This window comes from Hemiscyllium ocellatum, chromosome 22 (genome assembly GCF_020745735.1).
Source record: "Hemiscyllium ocellatum isolate sHemOce1 chromosome 22, sHemOce1.pat.X.cur, whole genome shotgun sequence".
Taxonomy (NCBI): Eukaryota; Metazoa; Chordata; class Chondrichthyes; order Orectolobiformes; family Hemiscylliidae; genus Hemiscyllium; species Hemiscyllium ocellatum.
In genome coordinates, this window is record NC_083422.1 from 3,004,919 (window position 1) to 3,026,577 (window position 21,659).

Here is a 21,659-nt window from a genome sequence, read left to right on the forward strand (position 1 = left end):
GGGACTCAGTGTTTTCTGCTAGGTCCGTACCCCATTCAGGAAACTAGGCAGCAGCACACTGCGTGCGAGCCCCACCCCTGTCTGCCTTCCAACCCTGTCCAACACCAAACCCCATCCACCCCCCTCCCACGCCCCAATCCCATCCAACACCATCCCCATTCCCCCCACCCGCCCCCCCAACTCTGCCCAACATCGCCTCCATCCGCTCCCTGCCCACCCTTCAACTGCATCCAACACCACCCCCATCCGCCCCCCCAATCCCATCCAACACTGCTTGCCATTCCCCCCCATCCATCCCACATCGCCCCCATCTGCCCCTGCCCACCCCTCAACTAGTCCAACACCACCCCCGTCCGCGACCCGCCGGCCCCCTACTCCATCCAACACTATCCCCCTGTCTGCCCCAAACCACCCCCCACCCGCCTCACAATCCCATCCAACATTGTCCACCACCTGACCCCCACCCGGTCCACCCCTGCCCCCTCTCCAGGGAAGCCGGACTGGAGACCAACAACAGGACTACTGCTGCTGCCCTTTGGGGATGGAGGGTTAGTCACTAAATATCACACACACACACAAACACACACACTCACACACACAAACACACACACACACACACACACACACACACACAAAACTTTTTTCTGCGACTGTTTGACAGGTTCCAGCTTTGCACTGTACAGGACAATGTTGAAGAGATTATCTGGGGAAGGGAGTTTAGGGGACACACCTGTGTAGAGCTCCAGGGAAAGTGTGTGGGGAGAGATAGAGAGAGGGCAGGAGGTCTGTCATTTGGAAACGGTGCCTAGGAATGTTCTCGGCAGCATTGTAGGAGCTGAGTTCACTTTTAATCACTGTAAACAAAAAATGCGATCACGTCTTTGATGTAATGTGTGTATCGGGACTTCAAAGTCTCCTTTGGATAATCCAATATTGTTTTGTACAGTCTCTGCATGGAATCTTGTACACCATATTTGTCCTGCTCATGATGGGTATTGGGTCTTTTGTTCTGATGAGTTGTTGGCTGAGCATGGCTGTCAGTTTATTTGCTGTCATAAATGTGAGTGGTCAGCGGAGTCTGGCTGTCAGTTCTGAGATTTAATATATAAGTTAGAGTGGTTATTGTATTGGGTCATAGCATGTCCTTGTCACGTTGTTTGTCTACCAGGTATCTGTGGATGAAGTACTTGGCAACCTAGACCCAACATACTGACCACTGCAATGAACAACCGAAACCAGCAACTGGAAGCAAAGGGAACAAAACCACATAAATTCCAACAGACACAGTACAGCAGCACTTCACATGAGGCTCCACAGCACTGAGGATATCACCTAGGAAGGGGACTAAATGTCTGCACTCCAAATTCACAGCTCAGTGAACATACCCACAGCAACTGCCACAGCCACCCGCTCTACAAATCTTTATGCAAACCAAGTGTATTTCATTTTAATCTTCTCAATAATAGTAAGGCTGTTTGAATAGACCTGCCCAAACGACTTATACCAAACAAGTTTATCTGTGGTTATACATCTGACCAGGTCATTCTCAATCCAGAATAAACCCTAGAGTTGGAGGTGGTAATGGAAACAATGCCAACATCCTCAACAAAGGACACCCCCCACCCCACCGCCCTTTAGTGTAAAAATGTCAGGAATGTCAGTTATTTAATGTTCTACTGATGATGGGAACTGCATTTCCTTCAAATGTTTCACTTATTTTCTGTTACATGATGGCTGGCTACAGATTTTTATAATAAAACAAGAGATTAAAGACGGTGTTAATGACTGAAGGTTAAGTATGGCTGCGACTTAAGTTCACTCTTTCTTACTCAGTAATTGTTTACAAACTGCAGATTATTGGGAACCTTATTTTCTGGACTTAAATAAAGTACCCCTCTCCTCTTATTTCTACAGAATTTATATATCAGCAATCCTGCATATTTTTCCTGTGCCTGAATGTCAAAACTGGAAGGATCCGCGGTGTCTGAGTCATCCTCTCCTGTAATGGAAAAACTTCATCTCCTCGTCCTCCTCCCACACCTACAGGCTTTGAAATGCTAAGCTCTAACATAAGACACTATCTTATCTTGCACATTCTTTCATCTTGCTGCTTTTGGCTTTAATTTCTGAATCTTCAAAACCCAGCCTTGGGCATTTTGCAAATGTGCTTTCACCAGTCCTCCCGTGCTTTGAAATGCTGAATTCTCCAATTTGTAGGATATGAATTGGAGTGTGCCAAGCTAGCCCATAATTTGAACATTAAATGGCTTTCAAACCTCAAACAGCTTCAAGAAGCACATGCCCATTAATCAGGAAAGCTGTCATATTTGGTCTGTGCCAAGCAATTCAGTGGCAGGGCCCATGTCTGTCAGGCTCTTAAACAGGTTCAAGGCTCCTATGTAACATTGAATAGCTGGCTTTAGGAAAAAAACCACCTACCCTGCAGTCCAGTGAGACAAAATGGAGAGACAATGCAGAATGCTACAGCATGGAGGAATTTGGCAGTCCTAGTGGCTGAATCACAAAAATTTAGCAACTCAGTTTAATGGATAATACAGAAGGAAAATGGAATATTGGTCTTTATTTAAAATGGAATGGGGCATAAAAATAAGGTATTTCTAAAACTATATAAGGCACAAGTCAGACCACAGCTGGAATACTGTGAACAATTTGGATCCCCTTTTCAAAGGAAAAGTATATTGTCGTGAGTCCAGAGAAGGTTCACTCAGAGTGACTGTCTTATGCTAAAAGGTTGAGTAGATTGGGTTTGTATTTGCTGGATATAGAAGATTGAGAGGCAATCTGATTGAAACATGATTCTTATGGCACTTGACAGAGTAGAAGCAGAAAGAGAGTCTAGAACCAGAAGGCATAATCTCAGATTAAGGAGTCACCCATTTAAATCAGAGATGAGGGGGAATTTCTTTTGTCAGAGAGTAATGAATGGGTGCAAAGAGTTATTGAGGCTCGATCATGAAAAATATATTCAAGGCTGAGATAGAGAGATCTTGTATCAGTAAGGGAATCAAGAATTACAGGGAAAAAGCAGGAATATGGAGTTGAAGATAATGAGATCGACCATGATCTCATTGTATAGTGGAGCAGACTCAATGGGCTGAATGAGCTATTTCTGCTCCTAAATCTTGTGGTCTAATGGGAGATCCTAAGGAAGCAGGTCTAAACAACTATCCTAATTGTTGAGCTAGGAGAAGCAACGATGCATCTTCCCCCATTGAAACCACATTCTGCTAACAACTTCGACACCCCAATGCAACTCACCATTATCCAAATGCTACCCTGTCCCCCTCGATCTTGATCCTTTCTGTTGATTCCCCTGTCTCGCCCACTTGATCACAATCTCTGGACTCACTGTCATCTCTGACATCTGTCCACTCCTGGCCACTGACTGTCGAGTTCAGTTGTTCTGTGCTTGATTTTACTAGCGATGGTCATGGTGTTTGATTGGTTATGTTTGGGTGTGGACTCAGCAAAGTAAACAAATGGGAGTTAAGGGAGGCATGGGTAACACAATAGACAATAGGTGCAGGAGTAGGCCATTCTGCCCTTCGAGCCTGCACCACCATTCAATATGATCATGGCTCTGGATCAGTAGTGCTGGAAGAGCACAGCAGTTCAGGCAGCATCCAACGAGCAGCGAAATCGACATTTCGGGCAAAAGCCCTTCATCAGGAATAAAGGCAGAGAGACTGAAGCGTGGAGAGATAAGTTTGGGGAGGTTGGGGGTGGAGAGAGTAGCATAGAGTACAATGGGTGAGTGGGGGAGGAGATGAAGGTGATAGGTCAGGGAGGAGAGGGTGGAGTGGATAGGTGGAAAAGGAGCTAGGCAGGTCGGACAAATCCGGACAAGTCATGGTGACAGTGCTGAGCTGGAAGTTTGAAACTAGGATGAGGTGGGGGAAGGGGAAATGAGGAAACTGTTGAAGTCCACATTGATGCCCTGGGGTTGAAGTGTTCCGAGGCAGAAGATGAGGCGTTCTTCCTCCAGGCATCTGGTGGTGAGGGAGCGGCGGTAAAGGAGGCCCAGGACCTCCATGTCCTCGGCAGAGTGGGAGGGGAACATGATCATAGCTGACCATCCTTAATCAGTATCCTATTCCTGCCTTATCTCCATAACCCTTGATTCCACTATCCTTGAGAGCTCTATCCAACTCTGTCTTAAATGAATCCAGAGACTGGGCCTCCATTGCCCTCTGGGGCAGAGCATTCCACACAGCCACCATTCTCTGAGTGAAGAAGTTTCTCCTCATCTCTGTCCTAAATGGTCTACCCCGTATTTTTAAGCTGTGTCCTCTGGTTCGGCACTCACCCATCAGCTGAAACATGTTTCCTGCCTCCAGAATGTCCAATCCTTTAATAATCTTATATGTCTCAATCAGATCCCCTCTCAGTCTTCTAAACTCAAGGCTATACAAGCCCAGTCGCTCCAGTCTTTCAGTGAAAGGTAGTCCCGCAATTCCAGGAATTGACCTCGTGAATACAGGGAAGATTGCAATTGGATTAGCTGCCATTCTGTAGAGCAGGCTTAAAGAGATTAATGAATTTAGGAGCAGGAGTAGGTCAATGTAGAAAAGGCTGCAAACTACTGTCAATATGTAATAGACATTTTCAAACACAATAAAACCTGTTACACATGTAGGAGACTGATAAATAGTCCAGCAGCTCACTGAAGCCATGTCTACATCCGATACTGTGGTAGTGTTCCAATTCCTTCAAGCCAAATGAAACTGTGATGATCGAGTGCTATAAATTCCATTGGACAGGCCAGGGCAGGTGAACTCATTTAACATGTCTCAGCAATTCATTTCTACTTGTAAAATTGTCAAAATAACTAATAACCAAGTTCACGACCAAATCATTGAAAAGGCTTCCATTCCATGGCGTAGGGAATGTTACCTCTGGGAGGTAATTTTTGTTTTGTTTCTTCAGTTTTGGGGTGTGGATGTTGCTGGCAAAGCCACCATTTGTTGCCCACTTCTAATTGCCATTGAACTGAATGGTTTGTGATGCCATTTCAGAGGCAGTTGAGAGTCACTACATTGCTGGAATTTATATGAGTGGGTGAGGACACTAAGGAACCAAATGGGATTTTACAATGAGAGAGAATAGTTTCAAGCTTACTATCTTTCAGACTAGTTTAAGACCTCACATTTATTAATCAGATTGAAATTCCACCAATTTGCCATGGTGAGATTTGAACCCTTGTCCTCAGGGCATTAGACTCAAGCTGCTGGAATACTAGGAAGAGGGATGAACTAGCTCCTCTTCTTTATTGCCCTGCCCTCTTGATTGGTTAAGTTAAAAAGCATCCCCTTCTTTGTAGATACCATTTTCCTAAACCAAATGTTTTGGGAGGAGCCAATTTAACCAAGCTTTCTAGAATTAACAAAGAATGATTTATTAATTAATAAATGCCATTAGAAACATTTAAGCAACACAAACACACAATGCGGAAATGGGAAATTAAAAAAAGTTTGAAAATTATGTCTAGGTCTGTGTGTCACTCATGATTGTAGAATATCATAGCTCTTAGAGTGAATGCTACCCATAGCCTTGGCATTGGTATTTGAACAGTCAAGTGCCAGTTCCTTTCATTAGTGGTTGGCTGGTGGCACCCATTTACCTGTGGTGCAGGGGTGTTTAATGGCTCAAAACTGTGAATCCCGAAGTACATCATTCCACACATTAGGACATCACACAGAGACCAGGGCTGAAGCTTAAGTTTAACCCCTGTCCCGTGTACTGTTGAAAATGGGGGTGGGGGGAGGGGGAGAAACACAATTGTGTCTTTGACTGTCTGGTGAAGTCTAGAGAAGAAACATGGAGAGCCACATCTGAAAAGGTTCCAACTGAACCTCATTTCAAGATGCTTCAAATGGAGAGATTCACTTTAACACATCTCAGCAGAAAAATCATCTTCTGTTGATTATGTCCCCAAACTCCAGACATGTTTATGTTTCATCCTTCCATGAGTAAAACGGGTTATAAACAAAACACAAACCGTGGGCTGTTTCTGTTAGTGAGCTAATGTACTAGTGTGGACTAGTATGCTATGAAGGTCACAGCTTGAGGACAGCCATGAGATACCCCAGCATTGCAGGTAAAGGACTTGCTTTAGCTCTGAGTACGAGCAGCCATGTCAACCAGTGAAGTCCCCATTAGAAAGGAAACAAGACAAAAGACTGTCAGTTAACTGCTGAGCCAAGATTCCCAAAATCAACTGCTTTTCACTACCAATGTGAGCATTACCAGTACCACCAGAACTTACCGGCCTCAATGTTCGACCATCTTCGTAAAGCCAAAAGACTGATTTGTAAATCTTTTTAACTGTTACCTCTTTACTCAATTCACATTTCTTAGCTGTGTGTATGCAGTTTGCATTTCATTCTCCTTTTCATAAACCTTTCTATTAATGAGGTAAGTCTGGTTAAATTGGCTCCTTTCAAAATATAAATACATTTTGACTGGGAAATGGTGTTCACAAGGGAAGGGATTCTCTTCTAAGTTAAGCATGTTGTGACCAATCAAGAGAAGTGTGGATTAAGAAGGGGAGCCAATTCCTCCCTCCTCAATCAGAAGAATACCATTTGTAGGGGCATATATGATCTGAATTGTAACAAATTGGGTTCCTTGCTCAGGAACTGGTTAGAACATGATCCAGGAACAAATGGGAAGGATGTACAAGAACAAATTTACAAGAAAATTGCAGAGAAATGCATAAACAGAAATGCAGTAATTATAATGGTGCTCTAATTGCCTGAATATAAACTAGGAAAGTAGTAGTGTAAGGGGTAAAGAGGGGCAAGATTTCTAAACATGTGTTCAAGAGAATCTTTGGACAGCATTACATTTTCAGTCAAACAAGAAAACAGGCACTGCTAGATCTGATTCATGGGAATGAGATGGGCCAAATGGATCAAGTAACTATGGGGGAACAATTAGGGGACAGCGATAATTGTATCATACGATGTAAGATGACAACAGAAAGGGATAATGAATGATCCAGAGAATCAGAAACTGGGGAACAAAACAACTTCAATAAGCCAAAAATGGATTTGAGTCCAATACGTTGGAGTTAAAGGTTGACATGATAAGTGGTGGCTAACAAATGAACTACCCTCAAAGAGGCGATAGTTTGGACAGAGTATTCTCTCAAAAGGTAAAATAAATATAGAGCTCCCTGAATTTCAAAAGAGGTAGAAATTAAATGAAAAAAAAGGTTGAAAATTGAATTAAGAACCATACTGAATATACAAAATTTAGAGGAAAGTGGACAAAAATAAATAACACAAGCAAAGAGAAAATATGAAAAGATATTGGCAGCTAACATAAAAAGGAATCCTAACATAGGCATCTAACCAGTAAAAGGGTGGAGAAGGGCCATAGAGGAACCAAAAAGAGATGTGGGATGGGGCATAGCTAAGACATTTAAACACATAATATGCATTTATCTTTTCGAAGGAAGAAGATACTAGCCAGGCCATAGGGAAAGAGGAGGGCATTCAGAGGGTTCCAATAAGGTACTTGCACCAAAAGAGATCCATCCAGGGGCTACTGAGAGAAGCCGGAGTGAAAATTGCAGATGCACTGACTGTAATGTTTACATTTTACTTAGAGTGGTGCCAGTAGATTAGAGAATGGTAACTGATACAATAAAATAAAGAATTGCGCATCCTGAAGTCTGAAGCAAAAATTACTGGAGAAATGTGGCAGATCTGGCAGCATTTGCAGAGAGAAAACAGCGTTAACATTTTGAGTCCAGCTTCTTCAGAACTGATGTTAGCTAGGAAAAGCTGGTAAATTTTACAAAAAACACAGGGTGGGAGAGAGCGAGATATAAAGGAGTAAGCGTTAGATGGAGATGGAGCCCAAAGGGAGAACGTTTGGCAGACAAAGGGTGAGCCCGGGAGAAAGAAAAGCTGATAACAGGCATTGTTAGTAGATGGAAATGGTGTAGCCAAGCTGAAAGCAGGCTGTGTAATGACAGGGCCTGGGATTTAGGGGTGGGTAAAGGACACAGAGGAAGGTGTTCAGGCCTGAAAACTATTGAATGTGATATTGAGTCTTGAAGGCTGCAAAATCCTCAAGTGGAAAATGAGATGCTGTTCCTCCAGCTTGCACTGAGCTTCCCTGGAGTACCATAGCGAGCCTAAGGCAGCAATGTTGTCAAGGGAACACAGGGGTGTATTGAAGTGACAGGCAACAGGGAGCTCAGGGTCAATTTTGTGGAGAGAACATACGTGTGTTGTTCAAAGTGATCACCAGTCTGCGTTTTGTCTCCCCAGTGTACAGCGGTCCACATTATGAGCAGTGAATAGAGTAGACTAGATTAAGTGAAGTGCAGATAAATTGCTGCTTCACTTGGAAATTGTGGATGGGGCCTTAGATAGTGAGAAGGGAGGAGGTAAATGGGCAGATATTACACCATCTGTGATTGCATGTGAAGGTGCCGCTGGGAGGTGTTGGGAGTGAAGGAAAAGTGGACTGGGGTGTCCAAGAGGAATGGTTCCTGCAGAATGCTGACAAAGGAGAGGGGGGAAAATGTGTCTGTTGCATCCTTTTTCAAAAAAGGAGTGTAAAAATAAGCTCAGCAACTACAGGTCTGCCAGTTTAATATCCATGTTACCAAACTCCTTCAAATAGTAATTTAGGACAAAATTATTTAACAAGCAGACACAAGTTAAATAAAAAAAGCCAGCATGGATTTCTAAGGGGAATCCTGTTGATCTAACTTGGTAGAATGTTTGAAGAGCCAACAGAAGGGAGTTGCTTCGAGTAATGATATTAATGTGATGTACAGATGGCATTTGGTACTGTGCCACAACATACTTATGATCAATGTTATATGGAAGATAATGATATCTGCGTGTTACAAATCCCACCTGTTAAATATCTCATCTGTTATACCACCCGTGTCTGTTGAAGCCTCCATTATGACCCATATTCCCATGCTATGGCCCTTTCCAGTAACATAACCCATCTTTTAAATTCTTGCCTGTTCCCTTACCTATTCTCCCCTGTTATGATATTCCCCTTCTGTTGTAACTCCTTGTCATCAAACACACCTTTACAATCACTGCCTGTTGAACCCCAATTTTCTGTGATATCTTTTGGCTGCTAAATCTCTTGCTTGTTATATCCCTCACCTGCTATGCTCCTTATCAGTAATGTTATAGTCCTCACTTGTCACACACCTCACTTGTCTTACTACTTCAGCTGTTATAGTCCTTATCTATTTTGCCCTTTGCTCCATACACAGCCTGCCTGTTACACTCCCTGCCTGCTATATCACCGAGTGCCTGATGCACTGCCTTTGCTCTCAAAATGCCTGACTGTAATATTCCTGACCTGTAATATCCATCTGTTACAGCTCTCAACTGAAATACCATTTCTTGTTATAACCCCACCTTGTCTGCGTCATCCTTCACCTGTTCTGCATCCATTCCCCACCCACCAAAATGTCTTTTTGTTTCACTACTTCTAAAGTTTGACTCCATAATATCACTGCCTCTTGGTTCCTTCCCTTTCTTGGTGCTTTTCAGCGATGAATACAATTCACTTTGAAAATCTTGTAAAACTTCCTACAGTCCGGTTCAGTTCCTCCTGAAAGCAAACATTATGAACCTTGAGGAAACATCTGAATGACAAAGATCCAAGATAGTGGGATATGGGCTGAGTGCTGGCAAGTGGGACTGGGTTGGGGCATCTGGTCGGCATGGTTCTATGACTATGACTATGCTGTCAAGTCTCACCTGACTTAGCCTGCAGCATTCCTCCATGTAGTCGTTCAGACTGTCACTTGATGGTCGTCTTTTCAATGCCTCTTGATTGAGTGGGGTTTCAGTTGCATGTTTTTCTGCTCTGTTCAGTGTTGCTGTTGAATTTGTGTCTGCAATGACGATTTCAACAAGGGAGACATGCCTGGGCTGGGTCACTTCCTCATTTATAACAGTTGGACTCTGAGTCATGTCTCTGCTGGGTTTAGTGGTTTTTTTCCAATTTGCAGTGGCCGTGGGTAATTTCTTGACCTTCACTGGAGCCTCCCTGGGCCCTGTGTCTTCTTTTAAACACTGGTCGGGGTTGTGACAGTCAGCTATAAATGGACAATGCTGAACTCCCGGGGACGAGGACACAATGCTCAAAGCCATCCCAGAGTCGCAAGAGGATTCCCTTCGATGTACGACAAAGCTCTGTTCAGACCCTGAGGGAGTAGATGGAGAATTAGTACCACTGGGCAGTTCGACCCCTGAGTCCTCAGACTCTGATTTATAGAATTTCAGGATGGAGCAATTGGAAGGCTCGCTGGCTGCAGCATACTCCAAGAAGGAGCTCTCGAATCCAGTCTTCACTCGTTCTGCGTGTTTATGTGGCTGCTCCGCTGGGCTGGCTTCAGGATTTCCTGTCTTGCCTGAGACTGGATGTGACAGGGTGTCCTCAGTCGGCGAGCCATTCTGGAGGAGGGTCACTTTGGTCAGAACCACCTTCTTCTTGCACGAGTCCTGTCTCACCACTAGAAATACAAAAGCCACAGGTCATCAACTTCAAAACGTACTCGGCACACACTGCTCCCAAACTCAAAGCCATTGCCAGCCATTTGTAGAGTCAGAGACTTATACAGCATGGGAACAGACGCTTCGGCCCAGCGCTTCTATGCCGACCAGATATCCTAAACTGATGTAGTCTGATTTGCCTCCATTTGACCTATATCCCTCTACACCTCCCTTATTCATCTACACATTCAGGTGCCTTTTAAATGTTGTAATTGTACCAGCCTCCACCACATCCTCTGGCAGCTCATTCCATACATGCACCAGCCTCTGTGTGAAAAGTTTGCCCCTTAGGTCCCTTTTATATCTTTCCCCTTTCACCTTAAATCTGTGCCTCTAGATTTGAAGTTCCTACCCTGAGAAAAAGACCTTTTTCATGCCCCTCATGATTTTATAATCCTCTTTTAAGCTCACCCCTCAGCCTCAGACACTCAAAGGAAAAAATTTCCCCAGCCTATTCAGTCTCTTCCCATAGCTCAAACCCACCAATCCCAGCAACATCCTTATAAATCTTTTCTGACCCCTTTCAAGTTTAACAACATCTTTTCTATAGCAGAAAGACCAGAATTGCACACAGTATTCCAAAAGTAGAGTTTAAATTCAATCATTAGCTGGAAATAAGAATCTACTGATAAACATGAAACCATTGCCGATTGTCAGAAAAACCCATCTGGTTTGCTCATGTCCTTCAGGGAAGGGAATCTGCCACCCATACCTGGTCTGGCCTATTTGTGACTCCAGACCCACAGGAATGTGGTTGACTCTCTACTATCCTCTCAAGTGACTTGGCAAGCCACTCAGTTCAAAGGCAACTAGGGGTTGGCAATAAAAGCTGGTCAGCCAGCATCCCATGAGTGGATAAACAAATCATACTAGCACTAGATAATAGAACCAGTGCAGGCACAATGGGCTGAATAGCCTCTTTCTGTGCCATCTCTGATTCTGTGAGTTGCCATAAGAGCTGCCAGTCTGATTAACAACATTCATCCCCCTCCCCATGGCCAATTGGAGGGCAATCTCAGGAGCACCATCTGGAGCAGGGACTGCATCTAGAAGAGTGGTTACCATGGAAACACTGCTCGCAATGCACCAGATATGGTGTCAGGGGTGGGGGGATGATGGGGTCAGTCAGACAGGCCTTGGTGAGGGAGGGTTAATTGCCTGCTACAGAGTGCTCAGTTGAGCCGGCTTCTTTGCCAGGTCTGATGGAGGTGATGGGGCTGCCAGTGTTCTCCAGGTGGTCTTCCCTCTGCCAGCAGTAATAGGATAAATAACAAAGAAAAAGCACAGGAACAGGCCCTTCAGCCCTTCAAGCCTGTAGTGATCCAGATCCTCTATCTCAATCTGTCACCTATTTCCAAGAGATCTGTATCCATCTGCTCTGTGGCCATTCTTGTACCTGTCTAGATACATCTTAAATTATGCTGTATTGCCCACCTCTAACCATCTCCACTGGCAACACATTCCAGGCACCCACCACCTTCTGCATAAAGAACTTTCCACACGTATCTCCCTTAAACTTTTCCCCACTCACCTTGAACTCGTGACCCCTAGTAATTGAGTCCCCCACTCTGGGAAAAAGCTTCTTGCTATCCACCCTGTCTATACCTCTCATGCTTTTGTAGAGTTCAATCAGGACCCCCCTCAACCTTCGTCTTTCTAATGAAAATAATCCTAATCTATACAACCTCTCTTCATAGCTAGCACCCTCCATAGCAGGCAACATCCTGGTGAACCTCCTCTCCACAGCATCCACATCCTTTTGGTAATGTGGCAACCAAGAGTGTGCACAGTATTCCAAATGTGGCCAAACCAAATTCCTATACAACTGTAACATGACCTGTCGACTTTTGTACTCAATAACCCGTGCAATGAAGGAAAACATGCAATATGCCTTCTTGACCACAGTGGCACAGTGGTTAGCACTGCTGCCTCACAGTGCCAGAGACCCAGGTTCAATTCCCGCCTCAGGCGACTGACTGTGTGGAGTTTGCACGTTCTCCCCGTGTCTGCGTGGGTTTCCTCCGGGTGCTCCGGTTTCCTCCCACAATCCAAAAATGTGCAGGTTAGGTGAATTGGCCATGCTAAATTGCCCGTAGTTGGGGAATGGATCTGGTGGGTTGTGCTTCGGTGGGTCGGTGTGGACTTGTTGGGCCGAAGGGCCTGTTTCCACACTGTAAGTAATCTAATCTATCAACCTGCATTGCCACCTTCAGGATACAATGGACCTGAACTCACAGATCTCTCTGTACATCAATTTTACCGAGGGCTTTTCCATTTACTGTATAGTTTGCTCTTGAATTGGATCTTCCAAAATGCATCACCTTGCATTTGCCCGGATTGAACTCCATCTGTCGTTTCTCCATCCAATCTCTAATTTATCTATATTCTGCTATATTCTCTGACAGTCCCCTTCACTATCTGCTATTCCACCAATCTTAGTGTCATCTGCAAACTTGCTAATCGGACCACCTATACCTTCCTCCAGATCTTTTATGTATATCACAAACAACAGTGGTCCCAGCACAGATCCCTGTGGAACATCACTTGTCACAGTTCTCCATTTTGAGAAACTCCCTTCCACTACTCTTCTCTGTCTCCTGTTGCCCGGCCAGTTCTCTGTCCATCTAGCTAGTACACCTTGGACCCCATACAACTTCACTCTTTCCATCAGCCTACCATGGGGAACCTTATCAAAGCCTTACTGAAGTCCATGTACATGACATCTGCAGCCCTTCCCTCATCAATCAACTTTATCACTTCCTCAAAAAATTCTATTAAGTTGGTAAGACATGACCTGCCCTGCACAAAACCATGTTGCCTATCACTGATAAGCCCATTTTCTTCCAAATGGGAACAGATCCTATCCCTCAGTATCTTCTCCAGCAGCTTCCCTACCACTGACGTTGGGTTCACCAGTCTATTAATACCTGGATTATCGCTGCTACCCTTCAAGGGGACAACATTACATTAATGTCAGCATTCACAGAAATGGACTATAATTGGGAACTTATGTAACTGATGGACAGGAGGAAATGCTGCCAGTTTTCCAGCTGCTGGTGAAAATGGTATCTGAAGTTGAAATATGATCACCAGCCCTTTCCCACTTTTTCTTGTTGCTTTCTGGGATCCCTTGGTGAACTTTGTGCCCTCTATGATGATGGCTAGGAAGCAGACAGGTGCAGACCCCCCCCCCACCCAGGTCTACTTCAGGGATGGGAAAGGTCAAGGTCATGCTTTTCATTCCTGTACCTGTCCTGGTGCTTGGTGCTTCTGGTGGATCTCCCAGATACACCAATAAACAATGAACTGAAACATGTTGGTATTTGTTCTAGTTTAGAAAAATCTATAGTCTCTTTGACAGACACAGGCAGTGCCCTCTACCCTGACTACAGGTGCTGTAAACCTCCCTTGGCTACAGGCAGTGCTGTCCTCCTCAGTTACGGGAGTACCAATCTCTTGGCAAGAGGCGGCGCTGTTCTTCTCAGCCACAGGCAATGCCACTCTCCCTGGGCTATAGGCATTACTGTCCTCCCTTGAATACAGGCAGTACCATCCTCTAAGCTACATATAGCATTGTCCTCCTCAGCTACAGGCATTGCCACCCTCCCCTGGCTAAAGGCAATGCTGTCCTCCTTATGTACAGGCAGTGCTCTCCTCTATAGACAGTGCCATAATTCCTGGCTACAGACAATACAACATCAACCCACATCCCTCCCAATCTCCTTTGGCTACAAACAATTCTGTCCTTGATAGGCAGTGCCACCCCTTGCCCCTGTAGGCTACATATAATTGGGGAGATGGAGGAATCAAAGAAAGTTACTATGAGTAAGAAGGTTGTGTTGGAGAATCTGAAGGATCAGAAGATTTATAAATTCGCTCAATTGCTACATCCCAGAGTGCTGAAGAAGGTAACTATGGAGATAATAGATGCATTAGTGATAAATATTCCAAACTTTGAAAGATTCTGGAATGATTCCTGTTATTTGGAAGGCAACAAATGTCATCCCATTATTTATGAAGGGAGCAAGAGAGAAACCAAGAACTATAGACTTATTCAAAAATGGTAGGAAAAGGATGTGATAAATAGACACTTAGATGGTCTGACTGGGGATAGTCAGCATGGATTTGTGAATGTGAAATCTGGGAATGAGAATTACAAAAATTCCTCACCCCCTCAGTGAAGAATATTCTCCTCAACTCAGTCTTAAATGGCCTATCCCCTTATCCTCAGGAGGCTGGTTAGAAAAACATGGGATGTTCTGGCATGGATTAAATATGGGCTAACAGAGAGTGAACAAAGAACAAAAATAAATTGGTCTTTCTCACATTGGCATTCCGTGACAATTGGGATACTGCAAGGATCAGTACTTGGGCTCCAACTGTTCACAATGGATATTTACGTGTGGGGACCATATGTAATATTTGCAAATTTGAAGAATGTGTGTTGTGAGAAAGATATAAAACTGTGTCAGGAAGATTCAGATAGACTTAATGAATGGCAGAAACATGGCAGATAAAATATAATGAAGAATAATATGAGATTAGTCACTTTGGCAGGAAAAGCAGACATGCAAAGTATTTCTTAAATGGTAAGAAATCAGAAATGTTAATGTACAAAGAGACCTGGGTGTGCTTGTTGTCAAGTCACTAAAGACTAACATGGAGCTGCTGCAATCTTTAAAAGGAAGATAGAATGTTAGCCTTTACTGAAGAGGATTTGACTACAGGAGTAGCAAAATCTTGCTTCAATTATATAGGAGCCTGGTTAGACCACATCTGGAATATTGTGTACAGCTTTGGTCTCCTTTATCTCAGAAAAGATTTTATTGCCATTGAGAGTGCAGCAAAGGTTCCCAAGATTTTCCCAGATTGACAGGACTGTCCTATGAAGAGAGATTGGGTAAAATGAACCTGTATTCTCCAAGTTTTGAGGAATGAGAGGCGATCTCAAAGGAACTTATAAAATATCAAAAGAGATGGATAGGATTTATGCAGGTAAGGTGTTTCTCCTGGTTGGGAAGTCTAGAACCAGGGGTACAATGTGCATGAGGAGAAGATTTTGTTATTTGAGGGTTGTGAACCTTTGGAATTCTCAAACCCAGAGTGCTGTGGAAGGAGAGTTGTTGAGTATGTTTAAAGCAGAGAGTGACAGATTTCTAGTCACTAATGATACCAAGAGACATGGAGACAGTGTGGGGGAAAAGGCATTGAAGTGGATAATCGGCCATGATCGTATTGAAGGATTTAATTGGCTTGATTGGCTGGATGGGTTACTCTCGTTCCTTAGACTCTCCTCTGCCGGATTCCAGTGCAGGGGTGTGGGGGCAGTGCCAGACCTAAGGGGTATAGATAGGGTAAATAGGGTAAATTTCCCTGGGGTGGGGAGTTCAGAACAACGGGGCATAGATTTAGGGTGAGAGGAGAAATATTTAAAAGGGACTTAAAGGGCAATTTTTTCATGCATAGAGTGGTGTGTATTTGGAATGAATTGTCAGAGGAAGTGGTGAAGGCTGGTACAATTACAACATTTGAAATGTTTTAGAGAGATATGGACCAAGTGCTGGCAAATAGGACTAGATTAGGTTAGGATATCTGGTTGACATGAACGGGGTTGGACGGAAAGGTCTGTTTCTGTGCTGTATGACTCTATGATGGGTAATGAGGGCTGTGCTGGGAATATCCCAACATTGTATTCTTCCTCATCCATGATTCCCATAACACCAGGGTCACCAACATGATACAGAGCTCCATTCACTTAAACTTGCTCAAATAAAAGCTGACAATGAATACACACTCCCCCATTCATCACATCCTGAGAACTCATCCCCAGTCTGTCCCCTCTGTCTCCTTCCCCTGGATCTATTTCAAATTCAGATTTCACCTGGGAACAACACTTATGCGAAACCTTATAGAATTTTTACACATTTAAGGACAGACTCAGTTAGGTTATATTGCTGTTATTTGGTCTAAAAAGCTCAGGGGCAAGAGAAGGGAGTATTATTGTATCAAATCAACTTTTCATAAGTTCACCTCTGAAACCAACTTTCGACAGAGTCATTTTAGAAATATCCCAGATAATCAGTCCTTGGCTCACTCAGCAAGAAAATATTTGGTCAGTCTGTAACTCCCATCCCAAGCTGTCTGCTCTTCTGTTAGGACTTGGGGATCAATGAAGCCTGTGATTGGCTGCACCACCAATTCAACATGGCTCTGTCTGATAGAGATGGCAGCACAGCGTATCAATTTTAAAATTTTGACTGCATCTACGAATCTGGCATTTCTACAGGGGGGTGGGTTGTGTGGAGGGGGGGGCGGGGGGGGGGGGGGGTGGGGAGGGAGAAAGAGAGAGAATTGAGGGTGATATCATGCTTGAAGATGGATCTTAACACCCAAGTGTACCAAGTTAAAAATCACACAATACCAGGTTATAGTCCAACAGGTTTAATTGGAAGCACACTAGCTTTCGGAGCGACACTCCTTCATCAGGTGATAGTGGAGGGCTCGATCAGAACACAGTACACCCAAGTGTACTGTTAGCAGTGCTAGAATGTAAGCTTTGATCTGTCATCTGATCAAATATCATCAGCATCAAAAATCATGATACTTTTCCACATGGACAGGTTCTGAAAGCTGAGGGGAAAATCTCACTCTTAAAAACAACTAATAATTACAACAAAACACACTTCAACTTCACACTGTCAGTGTCCCTACACTCCAGGGATGACAATGGTTCAAGAAGTCAGCTCACCACCACCTTCTCCAAAGCATTTGAAGATCAGTTAAAAAATACTGGCCCAGCCAATGAAGCCCATATTCCTGTGAAAAATGCTGTTTAAAAAATACAGATACAAATGTGATGTATGTTGAGTGAGTGCTTAAAATCTAGCAGGTGTAAAGTTGTTCCCTTTGAAACCATGGTACATTCAACAGGGGAAAGGACAGTGATCATCAGTCAAGGGAGGGCTGGTGGACTGGTTTACAAACAGGATTCAATCAGAGGGGTCTGTCCCGCTCACAAACCAGCAAAGTTTCATAGGATAGTGGGGAGGACAGGTCACCTTCCTTGGGTAGGTTTGAAAGGCAGTCAGCACAGCCTAGCTTTAATTGGCAGACTGGCTCCACTACAGTAAATCCCACATTAAGCACGACTACATGGGAAGCTCTTCCGCTCCCTACCTTTTTTCCAGGAACCCCCAGCTCCGAAGATGCCATTTCTCCCAAACATCATCTCTCAGGCAGCAGCTCCAAAAGACTTCGATGGCTCGCTGCTTCAGCTTCCAGTCCTCCCCTCACAATACAACCACGTCTGCTGACAATATCCTCGGATGTTTAAACTGGAGGCATTCCAATGCCGTGCCTTGGCTGGATGAGATTTGCTACGAAGGAAGGAAGCTGGGTGTGAGCAGAACTCGAACACGAGCTGCAGCTTCCACAGCTCAAAGCAGCCGTCCAGCAACCGCAGTCAGGGAGGCATAGCTCCCTGCTCGATAATGCGAGAGGGTTGGGAGGAGGAGGATACCAGCTAATCAGCACATCCCACAACCTGAAAACTGGACGGGCCAGTCTCAAGCAGCCACTCACAGCCCTGCCTTAAGGGGAGGGGAAGATTTGTGATCACTTAATGAATTCTGAAATAAATCAAAACCTTTCTCTTTTTCCTCATAGCAATCTCCGAATGCTAAGGAGGAGGTTCCAAGCTGCTCTCTTTGGAAATAATGTGACTCCTTCTGTACTCTTGTTTTTAACCTCTTTGCCATTAACAGTTGCTTTGAAAAGCAGCCATAGAATTAGCACAACCCGGGACAGATTCCCTGGTTTCTTGGCAATTCATGAAAGGATTCCTGCAGTACCTTTTAATACTTCAGATAATGAGTAACTTCACAATCATCACACTGTTTGCAGTGAGTACAGTGCAAGTGCTGAGAGAGTTGGGCAGGAATGTGCTCCTATCAGGCTGAGGCAGCTGGTACATGATGTTAGTTAAATATTTCCTCAAATGTGTTCCTGACAGCCTTGTACAAGGCAAGGATTGTGAAGTCAGCTCTTTCAAACAGATTTCCGGCAAAAATCAGCTTTGATTGTTGATCTGGCTGATTATATTGTTATCCTGTTTACTGGGCCTGACAATGATTCCTCACACTGCCTTTATACTGTGAGGGTATAGAGATTAAGACACAGGAGCAGAACAAGCTATTCAATCGGTGGATTCTGCTCTGCCATTCAATAAGATCATCACTGATCTGATTCTGCTTTTCTGCTTTTTCCCTGTAATGCTCAATTCTGTCATACTAGCTCAGCCTTAAATATACTTCACAACCGATCCTCAACAGCCCTCGATGGTAAAGAATTTCACACATTCACTTCCCTCTGAAGAAAGGAACTGCTCCTGATCTCTGTGACCTCTTATTCTGTGATTATGCCCTCTGCTCCTTGACTCTCCAGTTTTTGGGAGCAGAGAGGAGAGAGGGAGAAAGGAGCAGGGTCTGCCTGGAAGTAAGTTTCCCACTTAAAAGGAACTTATCGCGAGAGTCAGGCCTCCACTTTTCAGGAGCAGCGAGGAGATAGGGAAGGTAAATTACTGCTTTAAAAACTTACCTTGTGAATAGGTGGATCGCTCGTTTAGCAGGAGCGGACATGGGACTGCTGAGTATGTGAAGTACTTGGGTGGTTGTGTTACCTGGAACACTCCCACACATCCTCCTCCTCTAACCAAAAAAAAGGCTCTACGTGACGGATTGGTATTTTTCTATGGGAAATTTTCTATGGGAGTTTAGAATCCTGGGAATGGAAGTTAGGACAGTTGAATGTTCCTCCTGCAGAATGTGGGAGGTAAAGGTCACCACTAGTGTCCCTGCTGACTACATCTGCAAGAAGTGCACCCAACTCTAGCTTCTCGAGAACTGTGTTAGGGAGCTGGAGCTGGATAAACTTTGGATCATTCGGGAGGTGGGGAGGTGTTATTGAGAGGAGGTGCAGGGAGGTAGTCACACCTCAGGTGTAAGAAAAAGGCAGATGGGTTACTGTCAGGGGATGGAAAGGGAACAGGCAAGCAATACAGGGAACCCCTGTTGCTGTTTCCCCTCAATAACAAGTATACCATTTTGGATACTGTTGGGAGGGAGGGGACTTACCAGGGGTAAGCCAGGTCTCTGGCATAGAGTCTGTACCTGTTGCTCAGAAGGGAAGGGGGGAGATGAGCAGAGCATTAGTGATTGGGGACTTTATAGTTAGGGGGACAGATAGGAGGTTCTATGGGAATGAGAGAGACTCACAGTTGGTGTGTGCCTCCCAGGTGCCAGGGTTCATGAGGTCTCTCATTGTGTTTTTGGGATCCTTGAGGGGGAGGGGAAGCAGCCCCAAGTCATGATCCACCTAGGCACTAATGACATAGGTAGGAAAAAGAATGGGGATTTAAGGCAGACATTCAGGGAGCTAGGGTGGAAGCTTAGAGCTAGAACAAACAGAGTTGTTATCTCTGGTTTGTTGCCTGTGCCATGTGCTAGCAAGGCAAGGAATAGGGAGAGAGAGGTGTTGAACACATAGCTACAGGGATGATGCAGGAGGGAGGATTTCAGATACCTGGATAATTGGGCTCATTCTGGGGTTGGTAGGACCTCACAAACAGAATGGTCTACACCTGAACCAGAGGGGTACCAGTATCTTGGGGGGGAATCTGCTAATGCTCTTTGGGAGGGTTTAAACTAATTCAGCAGGGGGATGGGAAGCTAAACTGTAGTTCCAGTGTCCTGGAGGCTGAGAGTAATGAGGTCAGAAATGAGGTTTCAAGGTCGCAAGAATGCACTGGCAAGCAGGAAGGTGATTTGAAGTGTGTCTATTTCAACACCAGAAACATCTGGAATAAGGTGGGTGAACTTGCAGCACGGGTTGGTACCTGGAAATTTGATGTTGTGGCCATTTTGGAGACATGGATACAGCAGGGACAGGAATGGTTCCAGGATACAAATGTTTCAGTAAGAACAGAGAAGATGGTAAAAGACTGGGAGGTGTGACATTGTTAGTATAGGACAGTATTACGGTGGCAGAAAGGACGTTTGAGAACTCGTCCATTGAGGTAGCATGGGCTGAGGTTAGAAACAGGAAAGGAGAGGTCATCCTGTTGGGAAATTTCTATAAGCCTCCGAATAGTTCCAGAGATGTAGAAGAAAGGATAGCAAAGATGATTCTCAATAGGGTCGAGAGTAACAGGGTAATTGTTATGGGGGAGCTTTAACTTTCCAAATATTGACTGGAAATACTATAGTTCAAGTACTTTAGATGGGTCAGGTTTTGTCCAATATGTGCAGGAGATTTCCTGACACAGTATGTAGACAGAAGGGGTGAGGCCACATTGGATTTGATACTGGGTAATGAATCAGGTGTTAGATTTGGAGGTAGGTGAGCACTTTGGTGATAGTGACCTCAATTTGGTTATATGTACTTTAGCAATGGAAAGAGATTGGTATATACCGCAGGACAAGAGTTATAGCTGGAGGAAAGGCAATTATGATGTGATTAGGCAGGATTTAGGATGCATAGGATGGGGAAGAAAACTGCAGGGGTTGGGCACGAATGAAATGTGGAGATTATTCAAGGAACAGCTACTGCATGTCCTTGATTAGTATGTACCTGTCAGGCAGGGAGGAAATGGTCAAGTGAGGGAGCCATGGTTTTCTAAAGAAATTGAATCTCTTGCCAAGAGGAAAAAGAAGGCTGCTGTTAGGATGAGACCTGAAGACTCTGTTCGGGCACTTCAGAGTTACAAGTTAGCCAGGAAAGACCTAAAGAGAGAACTAGGGAAGAGCCAGGAGTGGACATGAGGAGTAATTGGCAGATAGGATCAAGGAAAACCATAAAGCTTTCTATCAGGAACAAAAGAATGACTGGAGTAAGATTAGGGCCAGTCAAGGACAGTAGTGGGAAGTTGTGCGTGGAGTCCAAGGAGATGGAGGAAGAGCTTGTCGGTATTCACACTGGAAAAAGACAATGTTGTTGAGGCAAATACAGAGATACAGGCTACTAGACTAGATGGAATTGAGGTTCACAAGGAGGACGTATTAGCAATTTTGGAAAGTGTGAAAATAGGTAAGTCCA

The 21,659-nt window shown here is 44.4% G+C and overlaps 1 protein-coding gene across 2 annotated transcripts in view; it reads right to left on the reverse strand.

The window, feature by feature from the left end:
• si:ch211-250c4.3 (uncharacterized protein LOC100535981 homolog) overlaps positions 1-18,043 on the reverse strand; it is a 61,027-nt gene extending 42,984 nt beyond the window's left edge. For both annotated transcript variants that reach the window (XM_060841836.1, XM_060841835.1), the window contains exons 1-2: positions 17,745-18,043; positions 9,771-10,528 (exon numbers count right to left, since the gene is read on the reverse strand). In XM_060841836.1, coding sequence (XP_060697819.1) covers positions 9,771-10,528; positions 17,745-17,796 — 810 coding nt within the window. In that variant the 5' untranslated portion in view covers positions 17,797-18,043. The remainder of the gene's footprint in view (positions 1-9,770; positions 10,529-17,744) is intronic.
• Positions 18,044-21,659: the final 3,616 nt, after the last annotated feature.